The sequence below is a fragment of the Stegodyphus dumicola genome, chromosome 11 (assembly GCF_044657685.1).
Source record: "Stegodyphus dumicola isolate Sdum_Otavi_A_Nest chromosome 11, ASM4465768v1".
Taxonomy (NCBI): domain Eukaryota; kingdom Metazoa; phylum Arthropoda; class Arachnida; order Araneae; family Eresidae; genus Stegodyphus; species Stegodyphus dumicola.
Window position 1 is genome coordinate 84,005,123 of NC_140778.1, and position 17,347 is coordinate 84,022,469.

Below are 17,347 nucleotides of genomic sequence, written 5' to 3' on the forward strand. Positions count from 1 at the left end.
ATTAAATTACCTGGATTCATTAAATTTATTATATATTTTTTTTCTTCTATTTCGTATTGAGTATTTTAAGCGACTGGCCGCACACATGGCTAGTAATATGAGGAATTAAAGAGCTGCAGATTGACTGATAATCAGCCACAATTTAAACGAATTATTTTTCAGTGTTTCCAATATCATATTCTCCAAACGATTTCAATGCGCGTGTTACTTTCGTTCACTCTCTCTCTCTCTCTCTCTTTCCACCTTTTTTAAAGCAATAAAAAATTGAGACAATACTAAAAAGGCATTAATAGTTATAACATATCGAGTAATCTGAAGCACACGACAAAAAAAAATTAACAGCTATGTTGGCGGTGATTCAAAAGACAATATATACTTGTTTTTTATTTTCATTTCGAATGAATTATCTTTTCTTCCAGTGTCAACATCGCCGTAGGAAATGAAAGACAAAAGCTGCTCTGGTGTAGGGGAAACAGGGACAAAAATCATCCTCCAGCGATGCCGAATGGGGATTAATGTCTGACTAGCAGACGACGCTTGGAGGTGATGTTCCGATTGGCCAGAGGGCCTCGTCACGTGACATGCATCGGGTGGAGACGGCGGGGAACCATTCGTTTTTGTTCAGCTTCGGGCAAAATGTGCGATTAGAACCTCGCAGGTACTTGTCCCTCGCTATTCAACCGTCTCCAGCTCTTGGAGAAGGTTGTTATTCATTTTTTTAATTTTTTTCTTCAACAAAGGCCGGACTAGGTAGATATGGATCAATCAAAAACGGCCAACAGCCTCAGTTTTAAGCAACGGAAGGGATGCTTCGTGCAGCGTTGGGTCCTAGTACTGATTGCTGCTGTAGCAGTTTGCTGCGTCCTGCTAGTCGGACTGCTTGTTGGATACTTGACTCCATGTGGGGCATCTCCGAGGTCGGAAGCTCAGGTAGTGAATCCGGAAGTTGACAAGAAGGAACTTCCTTATGTCCTGCTGCCGAGAAGCATTATTCCCGAACATTACGATGTCGAATTACAACCTTTCATTTTGCCGGGCAACTTCACTTTTAACGGAAAAGTCCGGGTGCAGATCCGGGTTCTCGAAGAAACGGACAACGTAACGCTGCATATAAACGATATAACTGTGAACGAAGACAGTGTCCGGTTATCCGGCTTGGATGCCCCGGATATTGCGAGAACGAGTAAGGATTTAGAAAGGCAGTTCTACATTTTGCATCTGAAAGGAAAGCTGGGGGCTGGGCAGAGTTATGAAGTGTATATGGAATTCTTGGGAAATCTGAATGACCAATTAGCGGGTTTCTACAGGAGTTCCTACAAAGATGAAAAAGGGCAGACAAGGTATGTCGTTTTCCATTGTTTCATAGAACTAAAATAATCCTCGTAAATTCATAACATGATGATTTTTATGATTATTTGTTAGAGTCCTAAAAATTCGTCTTTTAGTCTTAACAAAGTAACCTAGAGAGAGAGTTCTGGAACTATTTAAAATTTTGTACAACAAAATATAAGCAAACAAAGAAAAAATCGGAAAGTTTTCAGATTTTATATTACGCCCAAAGGGGCTTTTTTTTTTTTTTTTTTTTTTTTTTTTTTTCGGCTTTGTGTGTTAGCTTTATTTATAAAATATCATGTTCTTCGTACTTAAAACATAAAATTCAATTCAACAGCGATATCACAAAATAATTTTTATAAAAGTATCTTTAAAATTTCCGATACACATCGCGCGCCGGAGATAATTTTTTTTTTTTTTTTTTTTTTTGTTTGTTGCCACTGCTTGTTTTGAAATCGTTGAGTTTTTTAATCAAAAACTCATAAATGCTTTGCAAAATATGAAATAGATAATAAAACAAATTCCAGATTTCAAATTCGGATGTCCATATTCGGTGAGACGTACATTATTCAAAACTGGATGGCTCTGTACATTATTTATGCACATTCTTCATTATTTAATTTCTTTAAATAGAATGTAGGGCGATAATATTTGGTAGCAACAATTTCAAAAGTGGAACGCCGTTTATAGTGAAACGCCACAAAATTCCAAAACGAAATTAATAGCCCTTCAGGGCATTATTAGTCCAAAGGGTCAATTAGCTCAGAAGGACTATTAATTTCGTTTTGGGATTTTTCGTTGGTTCCCTATAAATGTCCGCTCACTTTTTAAATTGTTGCAACCAAATGTTAGAGACCTACCTGCATTATATTTAAAGAAATTAAATAATGAAGAATCTGAATAAATGTATGTATGTTTCTCACATTGTGATAAAACAACGGTACTTAGAGCTATCGAATTTTAAATGACGTAATCCTCCTACGAATATGGACATGTGGAAGACTTTGAAATTTGGAATTTGTTTTATTCTCGATTTCATATTTTGTAAAACTTTAACGAATTTTTGATTAAAAAACTCCACGATTCTAAAGCGAGCAATGGCAACACTGCATGGAAAAAAAAAAAAAAAAAACTTTTTCATCTCCAGCGCGCGAGACTGCATATCGAAAATTGTAAAGATGTACTAGATTTAAAATTATTTTGCGATATTGCTGTTGAATGAATTTTATGGTTTAAGTGCGAAGAACATGATATTTAATAAATAAAAGCACCACACAAAACGTCAAAAGAAAAATGCGCCTTTGGGCGTCATTTAAAATCTGAATGCTTTCAGATTTTTTTCACATTCATTTTGAATGCTCATTTAAATATTTTCTGTACACATTGTCCTACCAAAAATAATATAATATACCGTTAGAGGTGTATGTAACCATAGATTCAGAAACCCTTTCTAAAGCAAAACCTACTTTAAGAATTACCATTCTTGCAGACTTTTCCATTGCCTTTCACGAAATTCTGCCAGGATGTACAATTTCTTCTTTTAGACTTGAAGGACATATATTGTGTATTGTTTCAAACGCTGTATAATAACGTAACACGCTATTTAAGAAAAATACATGTATCTTTTATCAAGGTTTAAGGTAAATGTTGAATTCATATTGCCTTGATTTTTAATTTCCGAAGAATTTATAAAATTGGAAACATTGTAATTTAAATTTAAGTGTGCTGTAAAATGGAATTGATCTATGAGCCATAGTTCCATTTTTTTTTCTTCCGTTTTTAAATCTTTGTTGATTACACTTTATTAGCCCATGTTGATTACACAATTAGCCCAAAGGGGTAATTTGCTCAGAAAGTCTCTTAATTTCGTTTTGGCATTTTGCGTCGTCCACTACAAAACGACGTTTCGCTTTTCAAATTGTTGCCAGCAAATATTATTGCCTTGTGTTAAATTTAAAGAAATTGAATAATGAAGAATCTGCATGAATGCAGGTATGTTTGTGCCATTGTGAAAAAAAGGTACTTAAAGACATCAAATTTTGAATAACATAGTCTTCCACTCGAATATGGGCATTTGAAATCCCAAACTTGGAATTTGTTTTATTATTATTTTTTTCATATTTTCTAAAACTTTAACGAAATTTAGATTAACAAAGTTAACGATTTCAAAGCGAGCAATGGCAACACTGTACGGAAAAAAAAAAAAAAAAAACATTTTTATCTCCAGCGCGGGAGACTGTGTATTGGAAATTCTAAAGATATGCTGTTTTTAAATATTTTGTTATATTGCTGTGGAATTTAATTTTCCGGTTTGCGAAGAACATGATATTTAATAAAGAAAGATATCACAATAAAACACCCCTTTGAACGTAATATAAAATCCGAGAGCATTCAGACTTTTTTACAGATTTTTTTTTTTTTTTTTTTTTAGTAATTTTGTTTTTTTGCTAATATATTTTTCTGAAACTGGTAATTGAAAAATACTTTAGTAGTCTGATATATTTTGTTAGAAAATATGTTATTTTTAATTTATTGGTGACGTTTTTTCGTTCACGATTATATTTTTATCAGTTGTTTTTTAACAGTTGTTTTTTAACAGTTGTAAAAGTTATGCATTTGACAGTATATATTTATTAAAGTTTAGAATTTTTTAGTCTAATATTTTATGTAATGTCATTTTAGTAATCATAGTTTAAAGCAGTAAATTTATTACGATGAATTAATTTCCAAAATATTTTCGCAAATTTTCGGTCATTTGACTCATAAACATGACAATTTTCCGCTGGCCACAAATAAATTCGTGACTATCGTTTCTTTTTGAACCTGTCGTTTTTTACTTTTTATTACAATCTAAAATATAGTTTTGTAATTTAAGTAACATTAGTCCACAAATAATAAATATTTACGTGGGAAATATATTACAAATTTCGCTTCAATAATTCTTTTTCACTTTCTTGTTAGCTGTGCTTCTTCTTTTTTTTTTTTTTTTTTTTTTTTTTTTCAAGTCCAAAGGTACAATTTGCCCTGAAGGACTACTATTTTCGTTTTACGATTTTGAGTTGAAACCTTTAAAAGGCTGTATCACTTTTCAGATCGTTATCACCAAATATTATCGCCCTGTATTATCTCTGAAGAACTTAAATAATGAAGAATGTACTTAAATGTATATATGTTTCTCACATTGTGATAGAACAACGGTACCTAGAGCCATCAAACTTCAACTTTCATAGAATATGGGCATGCGGAAGCCCTAATTAGAATTTGAAAATTGTTTTATTATCGATTTCATATTTTGTAACACTCCAACGATTTTTTTTTATTAAAAAAATAAACAATTCCAAAGCGAGAAATGGCAACGTTGTACAGAAAAAACATTTTTATCTCCTGCACGTGAGACTTCGGAAATTCTAAAGATAAGCTCAATTTAGAATTATTTTTCGATATAGCTCTTGAGCTGAAGTTTATGGTTTAAGTGCGAAGAACATGATATTTAATAAATAAACGTAACACAAAAAATGTTAAAATAAAACGCCCCTTTGGACGTAATTTAAAATCTGAAAACTTTCAGATTTTTTGGGGGGTGGGCTTGTATTTTTTTTTATAAAATTAGAAAATAATGATTTTCGTTTATGAATGATAAAAGACTTTAAAATTAGCATTTCTAATTAACTATTTTATAATCGTTATGTTGTAAATAGCAAAAATTTCGTTCGATAATCATTTAGAAACAACGGAAATTAAATATAAAATTTACTGAAGCATGAAAAATGACGTAATCTATTGAACAATTAAATATTTGCGTCCTGATCGTTTGACAACTGATTTAAATAAAAATATTTGTATAACCTTACTAAAAATCGTTTTTTATCCGAAAGGGCGTTAGCGAAAAAGTGCTTTTATAAGCCCAAAAGTGACATTAGTCCCGAATAGGATATTAGTCTGGGACATTTAAATTCGTTGTATCACTTTTCATATTGTTGCCACCAAATATTATCGCCCTGTATTACATTTAAAGAAATTAAACAATGAAGAATCTGCGTGGAACGTTTGAACGTTTTTCGCACTGAGAAAAAACAACGGTACCTAGAGGCATCAAATTTTAGTTGTCCTCCACTAGAATATGGGCATCTGGAACCCCAAATTTGGGATTTGTTTTATTATCTATTTCATATTTTGCAAAGCATTTATGAGTTTCTGATTAAGAAACTCCACGATTTCAAAGCGAACAATGGTGACACTGTGCGGAAAAAAAGGATAATTTTATCTCCAGCGCGCAAGACTAAGTATCGGAAATTGTAAAGATAATGTTCTTTTTAAATTATTTTGCAATATTGTTGTTGAATTAAATTTTATAGTTCAAGTGCAAAGAACATTATATTTAATAAATAAAGGTGAAACATAAAATGTTAAATCAAAAGATCCTTTGGGCGTAATGTAAAATCTGAAATCTTTTAAATCTTTTTTTTTTTTTAAATAACGTTTTACATTTATCAATTTGTTTCCAAATTTTTAATGGCAGACTCTTCTTTGAAGTATATATTTTAATCTAAAGTCTTGAGATTGCAATTTTTTTAAGCCTCTGCGTAATGTAAAATCTGAAATCTTTTAAATCTTTTTTTTTTTTTTAAATAACGTTTTCATTTATCAATTTGTTTCCAAATTTTTAATGGCAGACTCTTCTTTGAAGTATCTATTTTAATCTAAAGTCTTGAGATTGCAATTTTTTTAAGCCTCTGCGTAATGTAAAATCTGAAATCTTTTAAATCTTTTTTTTTTTTTTTAAAATAACGTTTTCATTTATCAATTTGTTTCCAAATTTTTAATGGCAGACTCTTCTTTGAAGTATATATTTTAATCTAAAGTCTTGAGATTGCAATTTTTTTAAGCCTCTGCGTAATGTAAAATCTGAAATCTTTTAAATCTTTTTTTTTTTTTTTAATAACGTTTTCATTTATCAATTTGTTTCCAAATTTTTAATCGCAGACCCTTCTTTGAAGTATCTATTTTAATCTAAAGTCTTGAGATTGCAATTTTTTTAAGCCTCTGCGTAATGTAAAATCTGAAATCTTTTAGATCTTTTTTTTTTTTTTTTAAATAACGTTTTCATTTATCAATTTGTTTCCAAATTTTTAATCGCAGACCCTTCTTTGAAGTATCTATTTTAATCTAAAATCTTGAGATTGCAATTTTTTTAAGCCTCTGCGTAATGTAAAATCTGAAATCTTTTAGATCTTTTTTTTTTTTTTTTTAAATAACGTTTTCATTTATCAATTTGTTTCCAAATTTTTAATCGCAGACCCTTCTTTGAAGTATCTATTTTAATCTAAAGTCTTGAGATTGCAATTTTTTTAAGCCTCTGCGTAATGTAAAATCTGAAATCTTTTAGATCTTTTTTTTTTTTTCAAATAACGTTTTCATTTATCAATTTGTTTCCAAATTCTTAATGGCAGACCCTTCTTTGAAGCATATATTTTAATGTAAAGTCTTGAGATTGCAATTTTTTTTTGAGCCTCTGCGTAAGCGATCGGTTGGAAAACGTGCGTTATTGTTTGAAATTGTCTTGGATAAATACGTTCAATTGTTTTAATGTAATGGTAAATTAGACTGAATAATATCATAGTAGGTACTTTATCCTAGCCTTCGGTACTGTTGTTTTTAAATATTTCTTTTAAATATATATCTTTATGTCAGTATTTCGAATTTCTAGAAATAAATTCTTAAAGTTGTAAGTATTCAGTTGAAGAATATTTCTACTGTTAAAGTAGGATCTAAATACGAAGACCAGCTTATTTTATTTTTATGTTATCACTTTATATATTTATTAAACTGAGATAATATTCGGAATCCGAACCATTTATATTCCATAATTTAAATCTTCATTTTATTTTTTAAAAATATATTTGGCTTGTAATACATGAAACTAATCATTGTTATGAGCATTTAAAGTATTAATGTAATTAATAAAATATGCTCTTAACGTTATATAATTCTGTGTAATTGCATTATTTTGGTTTTTATAGATAATGCTATATAAATTATGCATGTATATCTGCTGATTGACGCATGTACATTACGGAAAAAAATAAAATAAAAAATGGGACAGTTCTATAGCTCCCGTTCTACTGGAGCGTTTGAAGAAATTCAAATTGCGTTTTTCATGTCTGGAAAGCGCGACTTAGGATATATATTAGATTTATATATAGCATTGTTCTAGCATAGAGATTTTGACACAAAATTCGCTTTTTCTAAAATGACACCAATTGTTTTCCATATTTCAATTCTTCGACTTAAATTATGCCTAAATATTAAATTTTGTAAAATTTAGCGCGAAATTTGAGGAAAAATTCAAAAATTTATCTTGGGGATTTTTTTCAGATTGCGACAAGAATAATCCTTGGTGAACTTGTTAATTTATGGCAACCTAGTTTCCTTTCTCTTTTTACATTGTGCACGAGGGGGAAAAGCCACATCGTTCCTACTTTCAAATAATTTTTAAAAAGTGCCTAAATCACATTTGTTGTTTTATCTCTTTCAACAAATATGCCAAATTTCAAAACTCGAACCAATATATAAATGCACGTATATTTATTACGAAATATATTATTATTTATACGTATATTTATTACGTATACGAAATTTTAAATAAAAAACTCTAATTTTTTGCAGGTATACTTAGAAATACATCTACTATTTTTACCAACATCTTTAAGATGCTGATAAAAATTTTATAGGTTATAAGTAAAAATTTTTCTCGAAAAATTTATAAAAATTATTAAAAAATACAAACTTTAAAAAATGGGCTAATTTTATTTGGGATGAACCTAACTTTCTAAATGGGAAAGGAAGAATCAGATACGTTTAATAAAAAAATCTGATGTGTACACCACATGACTTCCTTGTACGGAATATTAAATTATACGCATTTTTTCTTGCATTTCATTTAAACTTATTGGATTGAATTAAATCTACTTCGCCGACAGCGCATAAACCACAATAGAATAAATGCATTCTTTAAAATTCATTCAGTATTTGTTTACCATAGGGACATTCTGGCGCTAGATTCACTTAACAGTATTATATTTCATTCATATTATAACTCATAATGCACAAAATTTATATCATTTAAAGAATAGAATTATCTAATCGTTGCCACATGTTCTATTCAAATACTATAATAAAGCTAGAATGATCTATAAAAGAAATTAAGCAAACAAAACATAAAAGAAACAGTTTTTCACAGACGATTGAGTATTTCTCATCCAATTAATTCAGTTCTCACTTCGCGAGAAGGCAAAAATACATAAAAACTCAAAAGTAAATTTTAATATAGATATTTATAAATTTTAAAAAAGATATTCCAGAAAGGATTAAGCATGATTTAATTGGCAATAATAAATGAAGGCGTTGTCTTTGTTGTTGCGAAGCTAAGTTACTCTAGATTGGCAACAAATACACTAATCTGCTGTTTCAAATGTAAACAATCAATGGCCGCCGTCAAAAGAAAAGGCTTAGCGGCACTTAAACAACTTTAAAATTGTTGATAATTCTAAAAATATTGCACACAGATTTACTAAAGGCATAAAAACCTTAACCGGAAGATAAAAACAATATAATACAATCATTTTTAAAGTAAAAAATGTACAATTTACAAACATATAAGAGTAAAGAAACTGAGATCACTGAGCCGGGTAACAGAGTGGATATATATATATAAGTATATTTATATACGTTTGGTGCGGCCGATTGCAACCAAAATACGAGGTGCACATCTACATGTTACAGCAGTCCTATATACAAAATTTCAACGTCCTGAGGCTACTCGTTTTTGAGTTATGCGAGATACGTATGTACGCACGTTCGTACATACGTTCGTACAGACGCCACGAAAAATTCTCTTCAGAATTCATTTTAAATCAGTTTTTAATTTTTTTGGAAGAAACGAGTCTTTTATTCTGTACTTACGTACAGATATCACACAAAAACATCGTTAAATTGCATTCGATAGCGGTCAAAATGGATATTTTCGTTGAAATATGCTGCCTGAAACTTCGCGATTACAATTCTTCCTTTTCAATACAAAATTCGAATATATATATACTTCCTTTTTACTTCGCACAAGGAAGTAAAAAGAGAGATTTATAAATATGTACCAAATTCAATTAATGTTGAGGAGCAAAAATTTTGAGAGCGAATTTTTTAAAAACTACTCGTGCCATTTTTACGAAACTTGGCAGTTTAGCATAATTTGAGTCGTAAAATCGAAATATGGAAAAAAATTGGCATGCCATTTTAGAAAAAGTCTTATTTTATGTTAAAATACCTATATTAGAACAACGCTATATATAAATCTAATACATATCCTAAGTCGCGCTTACGAGACATGAAAAACGCAATTTGAATTTTGTCAATCGGCCCAGTAGAACGGGAGCTACATAACTGTCCTCCCTTTTTTTTTTCCCACAGTGTACATAAACATCACTTGAAAATTGTCGTTATTTGAAGCACTTATAACTTATTCATCACATGTACATAAACAGCCTTAACATCAATATTAACAAATTAATATTCAAGGTTTAGAAGCGTTTGTAAGCGTTAAATTAATAAAAAATAATTTGAAAACGTTCTTTTTTACTGAGGGAAACAAATGCGAAATGCCATTTCATTTTATTCGTGGTCGAGAATTGAATCCAACGTTGGCAACAGGCCAGCAAATGAAAGGGAATTCTGTTATTCACGCTTAACAAAACATCAAGTTCATCGTATCGTAGTAATACAACATTTTTATTAATAATACATGACTACGCTATCGTAACTGTCAATTAAGTTTCAGAAATTCTGAGATTCTTCCTGTCATAGATTTCCTTGTTGATAAGGAAATAATTCAACGCCATTTTAATGCGATAAAAGACAATAATCTCCAAAAGCGGTAATGAATTAATCATTATTTCGTTTGTCTTACGATTATTCAAGAATGATTTGGTCTGATAAATTGCTTTTTGTGAATATATTTGTACATTTAACAGTACAAGAGAGAAATAGTAATTGTTTTTGGCATGTAGTAGATAACTGAAAAATAAATCATAAATATATTTTTGTATTCAATTTGGAGAGAAGTTTCTTTGAGTTGTGGCGAATTGTAATTAATTGGCTTATAAATAGTATTGAATTTGTTTATAATACGATAATATCTATCAAGGAATTAGGAAGGGATTTTTGGGAATTTTGTTATCATTTTTATTTGCAGAAGGCAGAGATAATTATGTGTTTGCTCGCTTCCTGGTTTATTTTTCTCCTAACATTTGTTATTTAACTTTCATGCTCTCGAAGCTTTTTTTTTTTTTTTTTTTTTTTTTGTGGGAAGTGCAGAAATAGTGGGAAGGTACGCGTAGCTTATTCTTTTCGTTGTTTTTGTTGCCTTGGTTTTTTTTCATACTATCATAAACATTTATGATCGAATTCTTATCATGGAATATACTGTGTTCATTTTTCATGTGAACTCTCACATTACATATCTGCAAAAATGTAATATTTGAATGATAATATTTGATGTGTATAGCTCCCGTAATATAAATTAGCAATTACGTTTCTTAAAAATTCTAACTTTCACATTATTATCAATTTAGAACACTTATACAGGAAAACAAATTACATATTTATCATTTCATTCCTATTTAACCTTTCTAATATACTGTTCTAAGCCATCATTGTATGTATATCTTTAGTATTATACCTTATAGCTTTTCAAATCGTTGCCACCAAATATTGTGTTGCCGTGTATTACATTTGAGGAAGTTAAATAATGAAGAATCTGCATGAATGTATGTATGTTTCTCGCATTCTCTCAAAAAAAAAAAAAAAATAGTGGTACCTAGATCCATCAAATTTTGAATAATGTAGTCCTCCACCTGAAAACCCAGGAACCTGAAAGCCTGAAATTTGAATTTGTTTTATTACCAGTTTCATATTTTTAAAACTTTAATGTATTTCTGATTAACAAACTCAACGATTTGAAAGCGAGCAATGGCAACAGTGTACGGGAAAAAATACTTTTACCTCCAGCACGCGAAAAATTGAAAATTCTAAAGATATGCTGTTTTTAAATATTTTGTGATTTTGTTGTCAAATTGAATTTTATGTGGCGTAAACGCCAAGAACGTGATATTTAATAAATGAAGTAAACACACAAAACGTTAATAATAAAAGGATCAAAAATTGTTTTATAAAGCCATCTTAGTAAGACACCTGATCATTGATGTGGTGAACTGAGAAAAGAATCAAAAAACAGAAAGCCAGCCGTTAACGCTATATCGGGAATTTCGTAATTTTGCTGTTGAATTGTATATGACGTAAGTACGAAAAAAATAGTGCTTAGTAATAAAGCTAAAAGGACAAAAAATCTGAGTTAGTAGGAGTAAGTGTGAGCTCGCAGACTGGTAGACTGCGAGCTGAGCGGGAGTATAAGAAAACGTAACAAACCCTTTTGGGCGACCATTAAAATCTGAAACGTTTCAATCGAAGTTTGAAGTTGAATTTGAAGGCAACGTTGAAGAAAATATTTTTATCTTCGGCGCTATCCGAAATTCTGTCTATCGGAAATTCTAAAGAAATGCTGTTTTTAAATATTTTGGCAATTTTACCGTTTGTCAAATTAAAGAACGTGATAGTTAATAAATAAAGTAAACACACAAAATGTTAATAATTAAAAAAGACAAAAAAGTGTTTTGTAAGCCATCTTACTCAAAAAAGTTAACACTGACATAACGAATTGCGAAAACTATGGATAAAAATGGACTAAAAGTATACCAAAACGTAACACTGCTTCAACAACTAAACAAATGCTGCTTTTACAATTTTAGTAATTTTGCTGTTGTATTGTATATGATGTAAATGAGAAGATATCGATGCGTAATTATAAAGCTAAAAAGCGGGGACCATCTGAATGGTTTTAGGATTTAACGGTTGCCCAAAAAGGTTTGTTAAGGTCTTTTGGGCTCCCGCTGAGCTGACAGTTTGTTCTTACATTCACTCTTACTAACCTCATTTTTTTTTCAGCTTTTTTAACCATCAATTTCACTGCTCTTACGCCGTATACATATCAACAACAAAATTTAAAAAAATTTAAAAGCAGCATAACAGAATTCTCGATGCATCCTAAGTAGTTATTTTTTTTTTCGGTCTTTTCTCACTGCATCATATCAGTTTTCAGTTTTTTTTTTTTTTTTTTTTTTTTTTTTTTTTTTTTTTTGTCCAAAGGGGGCTTTGTCCCTGAAGGACTATCGTTTCGTTTTGCGATTTTGCGTTGAATGACGTCATCTCCCTACAAATATGGGCATGTGGAAGACCAAATTTGAAATTTGGAATTAGTTTTATGATCGATTTCATATTTCGTAAATCTTTAACGAATTTTTGATTAACAAACTCAAGGATTTCAAAGCGAGCAATGGAAACGCTCTACGGGGGGAGGAAAAAACACTTTTATCTCCAGCGCGGAACTGTGTATCGGAAATTCTGAAGATAGGCTTATTTTTAAAATTATTTTGCGATATTGCTCTTGACCTGAATTCTATGGTTTAAGTGCAAAGAACATGATATTTAATCAATAAAGGTAACACACAAAACGTTAAAAAACGCCCCTTTGAACGTAATTTAAAATCTGAAACCTTTCAGATTTTTTTTCGCTATTATGGCTTTACAAAACTTTTTTATATTATTATTAACGTTTTGTATGTTTACTTTATTGATTAAATATCACGTTTTTGGCACTGATGCCGCAGAAAATTCGATTCAACAGCAAAATCTCAAAATCTTTGAAAACAGCATATCTTAAGAATTTTTGATGGACTGTATTGCGGGCTGAAAATAAAAATGCTTTATTCCATGCAGCATCGGTGCCCAACCTTGTGCTCGCTGATCGTTTTGTATATGCTCGCCAGCCCGATTAGGTACTATGAACAAAAAGTATTTTAAAAATAACCATTCTTTTATATTTCTTAATTGTTCAAATATAGTAAGCATTTATATTATTTTTATCTTATATAAGAGATATCTTGCAAGACGTTATAAAATAATTGATTGCTGACTGATGAACTGTTTAGCGAACATGGAATCTTATTGCTTCTTTCCAATGTCAAATGGCTCAGCAGGGGAAAAGTCCTTCAACGATTTGTAGAACTTCTTTCACCAGTAAAGCAGTTTTTGGAATCCGGAAACGAAAGTTATAAAGAATTGGACGATAATAATTGGTTATCCGATCTGTATTTTCTCCCGGATATAACAGCTAAAATGAACAAACTGAATGAAGATCTCCAGGGAAAAGAACAAAACCCTTTTTCAGTTGAGTGGGACTGTAACTGCTTTTCAGATAACGTAAAATTTGTGGATAAATCAGATGAAAGGAAAAAATGTCACCCATTTTCAGAATTTATCAAGCCATATTAATAACCACGAGGCTATTGAAACAGAGGAATGCTCGGAAAACATAAATGCACTGAAAAATAATTTTGAACTCTTCTTCTCTGATTTCCATAAAGTTCAACCAATATTATTATTCATCTCAAAACCATTTGTCGAAATTAATATTTAAGATGTATCACATAAGATTGGAAATATGTTCAACAAAAATGTTGATGTTTTTGTAATATGCTCGCGATAGGCCAAAATGTGTTCGCAATAGACCAAAATGTGCTCAAAATGTGCTCGCAATTAGGCCAGAATGTGCTCACGATAGGCCAAAATGTGCTCGCAATAGGCCAAAATGTGCTTGCGATACGCCAAAATGTTGCTTGCAATAGGCCAAAATGTGCTCCCTATACGCCAAAATGTGCTCGCAATAGGCCAAAATGTGCAAAATGTGCTCGCGAGAGGCCAAAGGTTAGGCACCACTGCCATACAGTATTGCCACTGATCGCTTTGAAATCGCTGAGTTCGTTCACTAAAATTTTCTAAAGATTTCTAAAATATGAAATAGGTAATAAAACAAATTCGAAATTCAAAATTTAGGATTACGAGTGCTCATGTTCGGGTGGAGGACTGCGTTATTCATAATGTGATGGCTCTAGGTACCGCTGTTTTTTCACAGTTAGAGAAACATACATACATTCATACAGAATTTTCATTATTTAATTTCTTTAAATATAATACCAGGGCGATAATATTTGGTGGCAACAACTTAAAAAGTGATTCGCCGTTTATAGTGAAACCCTACGAAATGCCGCTTTGAGGCTAATAGCCCTTCTGGGCTACCGCCTCTTTGGGTTAAAGAGAATAAAAAGGTCAGCAGAAGTGAATGCTAGGGCGGACTGGTAGACTGCGAACTCAGCGAGAGCATATGAAACCTTAACAAAACGTTTCGGGAGGCCATTAAAATCTGAACCCCTTCAGATAACTTTAATTCTTAAATGTTAATACTTAAATGTTAATTTCTAAGGGTACCACTTTATTGGAATTACTTTTGGTTTTGACTTTTACCCTTGCCTGTATGAATGACGAAACACGAATTGAATGATTGGAGAGTTAGGTTTGGAGGCAACTTCCCCTTGATAAGTCTGTCTCCTGCCTACTCTACGGTCATTCACATGTGCATTTTTTTAAAAAAAATTGTTTAATTTAATTTTAATTTATTAAATTAGTAGATTTATTTTCATGGATAGATTTTGCACTTGATTTGCTTATGCTTCTGAATTTAAATGATATTGTAGATTAGTTCGAGAATTAAATCTTTTACATGTTTGCACATTTTTTTTTTAAATTATTTTAAATTATTTTGGCTTTTTTCCTTTTTTAAGAATTTACATTTTTTTACTTTTGTACGTATTTGTTAAGAATTTAAATTTGTTTAAATATATATATATATATATATATATATTTAATTTTATGAAATAATATTTAACTAATGGAGAAATCATCTTCGAGGTGTTAACCCGAAATTTAAAACGGCAAATCTTTCCTTCCGCCATTTTTTAAATTTAAAATTTATTGAAAACGTTATTAACTTTGTATATTAAATTCAAATCTTTCCTTCCGCCATTTTTTAAATTTAAAATTTATTGAAAACGTTATTAACTTTGTATATTAAATTCAGGCATTAAATACACTAAATTTATTTAATATATATGTGTTTCATTTGATATTGCAGGCGTCACACATTTTATAGCGCACACATATGTTATTACAGTTCATTTTTAGAAAACGTTGATGTAATTCACTGTACAATCGTACGTGTTTATTATTACCAGTAAAAGAGCTTTTCATCAATGTCACTGGTTTCTTTTTGCTTTGATCAGCAAGCAATGCTTAGTGTCTATTTTAGCTGCTTCCTGGAATAGCGAAGTAGCATCATGCCATATCACGTGGTTAGGAAGACTCAGAGTTTTTATCGGTCGTCGCACCATCATAAAAAATCCCAATTTGAGGAAAAAAAAGAGAGTTTTGTCACGTTTACCGGCGAATACCTTCGAGTTCAAAATTTGCAGCTTTCTATGATTCTGAAGGAAGAAGACAAATTGCTCTGATACGCCTTTTTAGCGTGAAGTAAAAGATCATAGTGTTCAAGGACAAATTTTTGGAAAATCGAAGAAATATCAAATAATAAAATTCGAAACTTCTAAGATTCTGCTTTATGTTTATATTATTGGAAAAGTTATCGAAGAGTCGTGTACTATTTGGAATACATGTGCGTTTTGTGTACATTTTGGAATTTGGAGTTGGAGAACAGCCGGGTGCAATTTGTGCATTAGTTAAAATACGACACACATTTTACAGTTTTATTAATGATTATTAGCCCAAAAGGGAAGTGAGTCCTGAATGGGATATTACTCTCGAATCGGCATTTTGGGTTGAATCACAGTAAACGGCGTATCACTTTTCAAATTGTTGCCACCAAATATTATCGCTCTGACTTATATTTAAAGAAATTAAATTATGAAGAATTTGCATAAATGTATGCAAGTTTTCCACAATGTGAAAAAGCAACGGCACCTACAGCCATCAAATTTTGAAAAACATTAGTCCTCCACCCGAACATGGGCATCTTGAAGCTCCAATTTGGAATTTGTTTTATTATTTATTTCATATTTCAGAAAACTTTAACGATTCTTTTCGCTCGCCAATTATTTTTTAAAGCAGCCATCGTATTTTGTTTTAATCTTACATACATACACACACACACACACACACATATATATATATATATATATATATATATAAATGTAGTAAGCTCGCCTAAAAGTTACCAAGAGCTGCTGCTCCAAAAAGTTCAACACGTTTTAAAAAAATTAATACATATGAAAATCAAACCATTAAACATGTAAAACATTAATAAAACAGAATCAGATAAAAAGGCCAATACATAAATAAATGCAGTTAAAAATAATTTTATATTATTAGTGGTTTAAAACATAATATATTCAAAGTACTTTATGACCTAAAGCAAAGTACTTTATGACCTAAGGCAACATCGAAAGCTGTAGAGAGTTCGTTCGTTCGGCTGCGCATTCAAAATCATTACATATTACATGTATACTTTTTAGTTATACAGGGTGAATTAAGTATAAATGAATTATAATCTTAGTTATACAGGTTAATAAAATAAAAAACATACGGGCTTGCAGGCCCAGCCCGTATGTTTTTTGTATATTTAGGACTAATAGCTGACCGCTATTTATTTTCGTTTTTATTTTGATTTTATTTTTGATTTTAATTTTGATTTTAGTCTAGATTTAAGATGTTTAGGTATAGTTTAACATATTTTAACACCTTAATGTGTCTTTTTGTGCGGACGCGTCGGGAAATTGGAACAGAGAATTGAGACTATTAAAAATTTCCAAGACACTTTGTCTAAAATTAAAAAAATTTTTGTAGCGAAATAGTTTCAATTGTCTGTTTCGGCGAAACGCGTAATGGGGTTAGCTTGATTCGACGTTCAAATAAATTAAATTTCCCTTGAAAAGCCAGTTTGGAAGTCGAGTTGGGCTAATTTACCATTTTCCGCTTACCTTTTTATCTGATTCTGTTTTTT

General features: G+C 30.7%; 1 protein-coding gene across 1 annotated transcript in view; it reads left to right on the top strand.

Moving 5' to 3' along the window:
* Nucleotides 1–620: 620 nt before the first annotated feature.
* The window catches only part of superdeath (Suppressor of ER stress-induced death), a 219,089-nt gene continuing 202,362 nt past the window's right edge, over nucleotides 621–17,347 (top strand). The window contains exon 1 of the mRNA XM_085826940.1: nucleotides 621–1,340. Within this exon, the coding sequence (XP_085683066.1) occupies nucleotides 757–1,340 (584 nt within the window). The 5' untranslated portion in view covers nucleotides 621–756. The remainder of the gene's footprint in view (nucleotides 1,341–17,347) is intronic.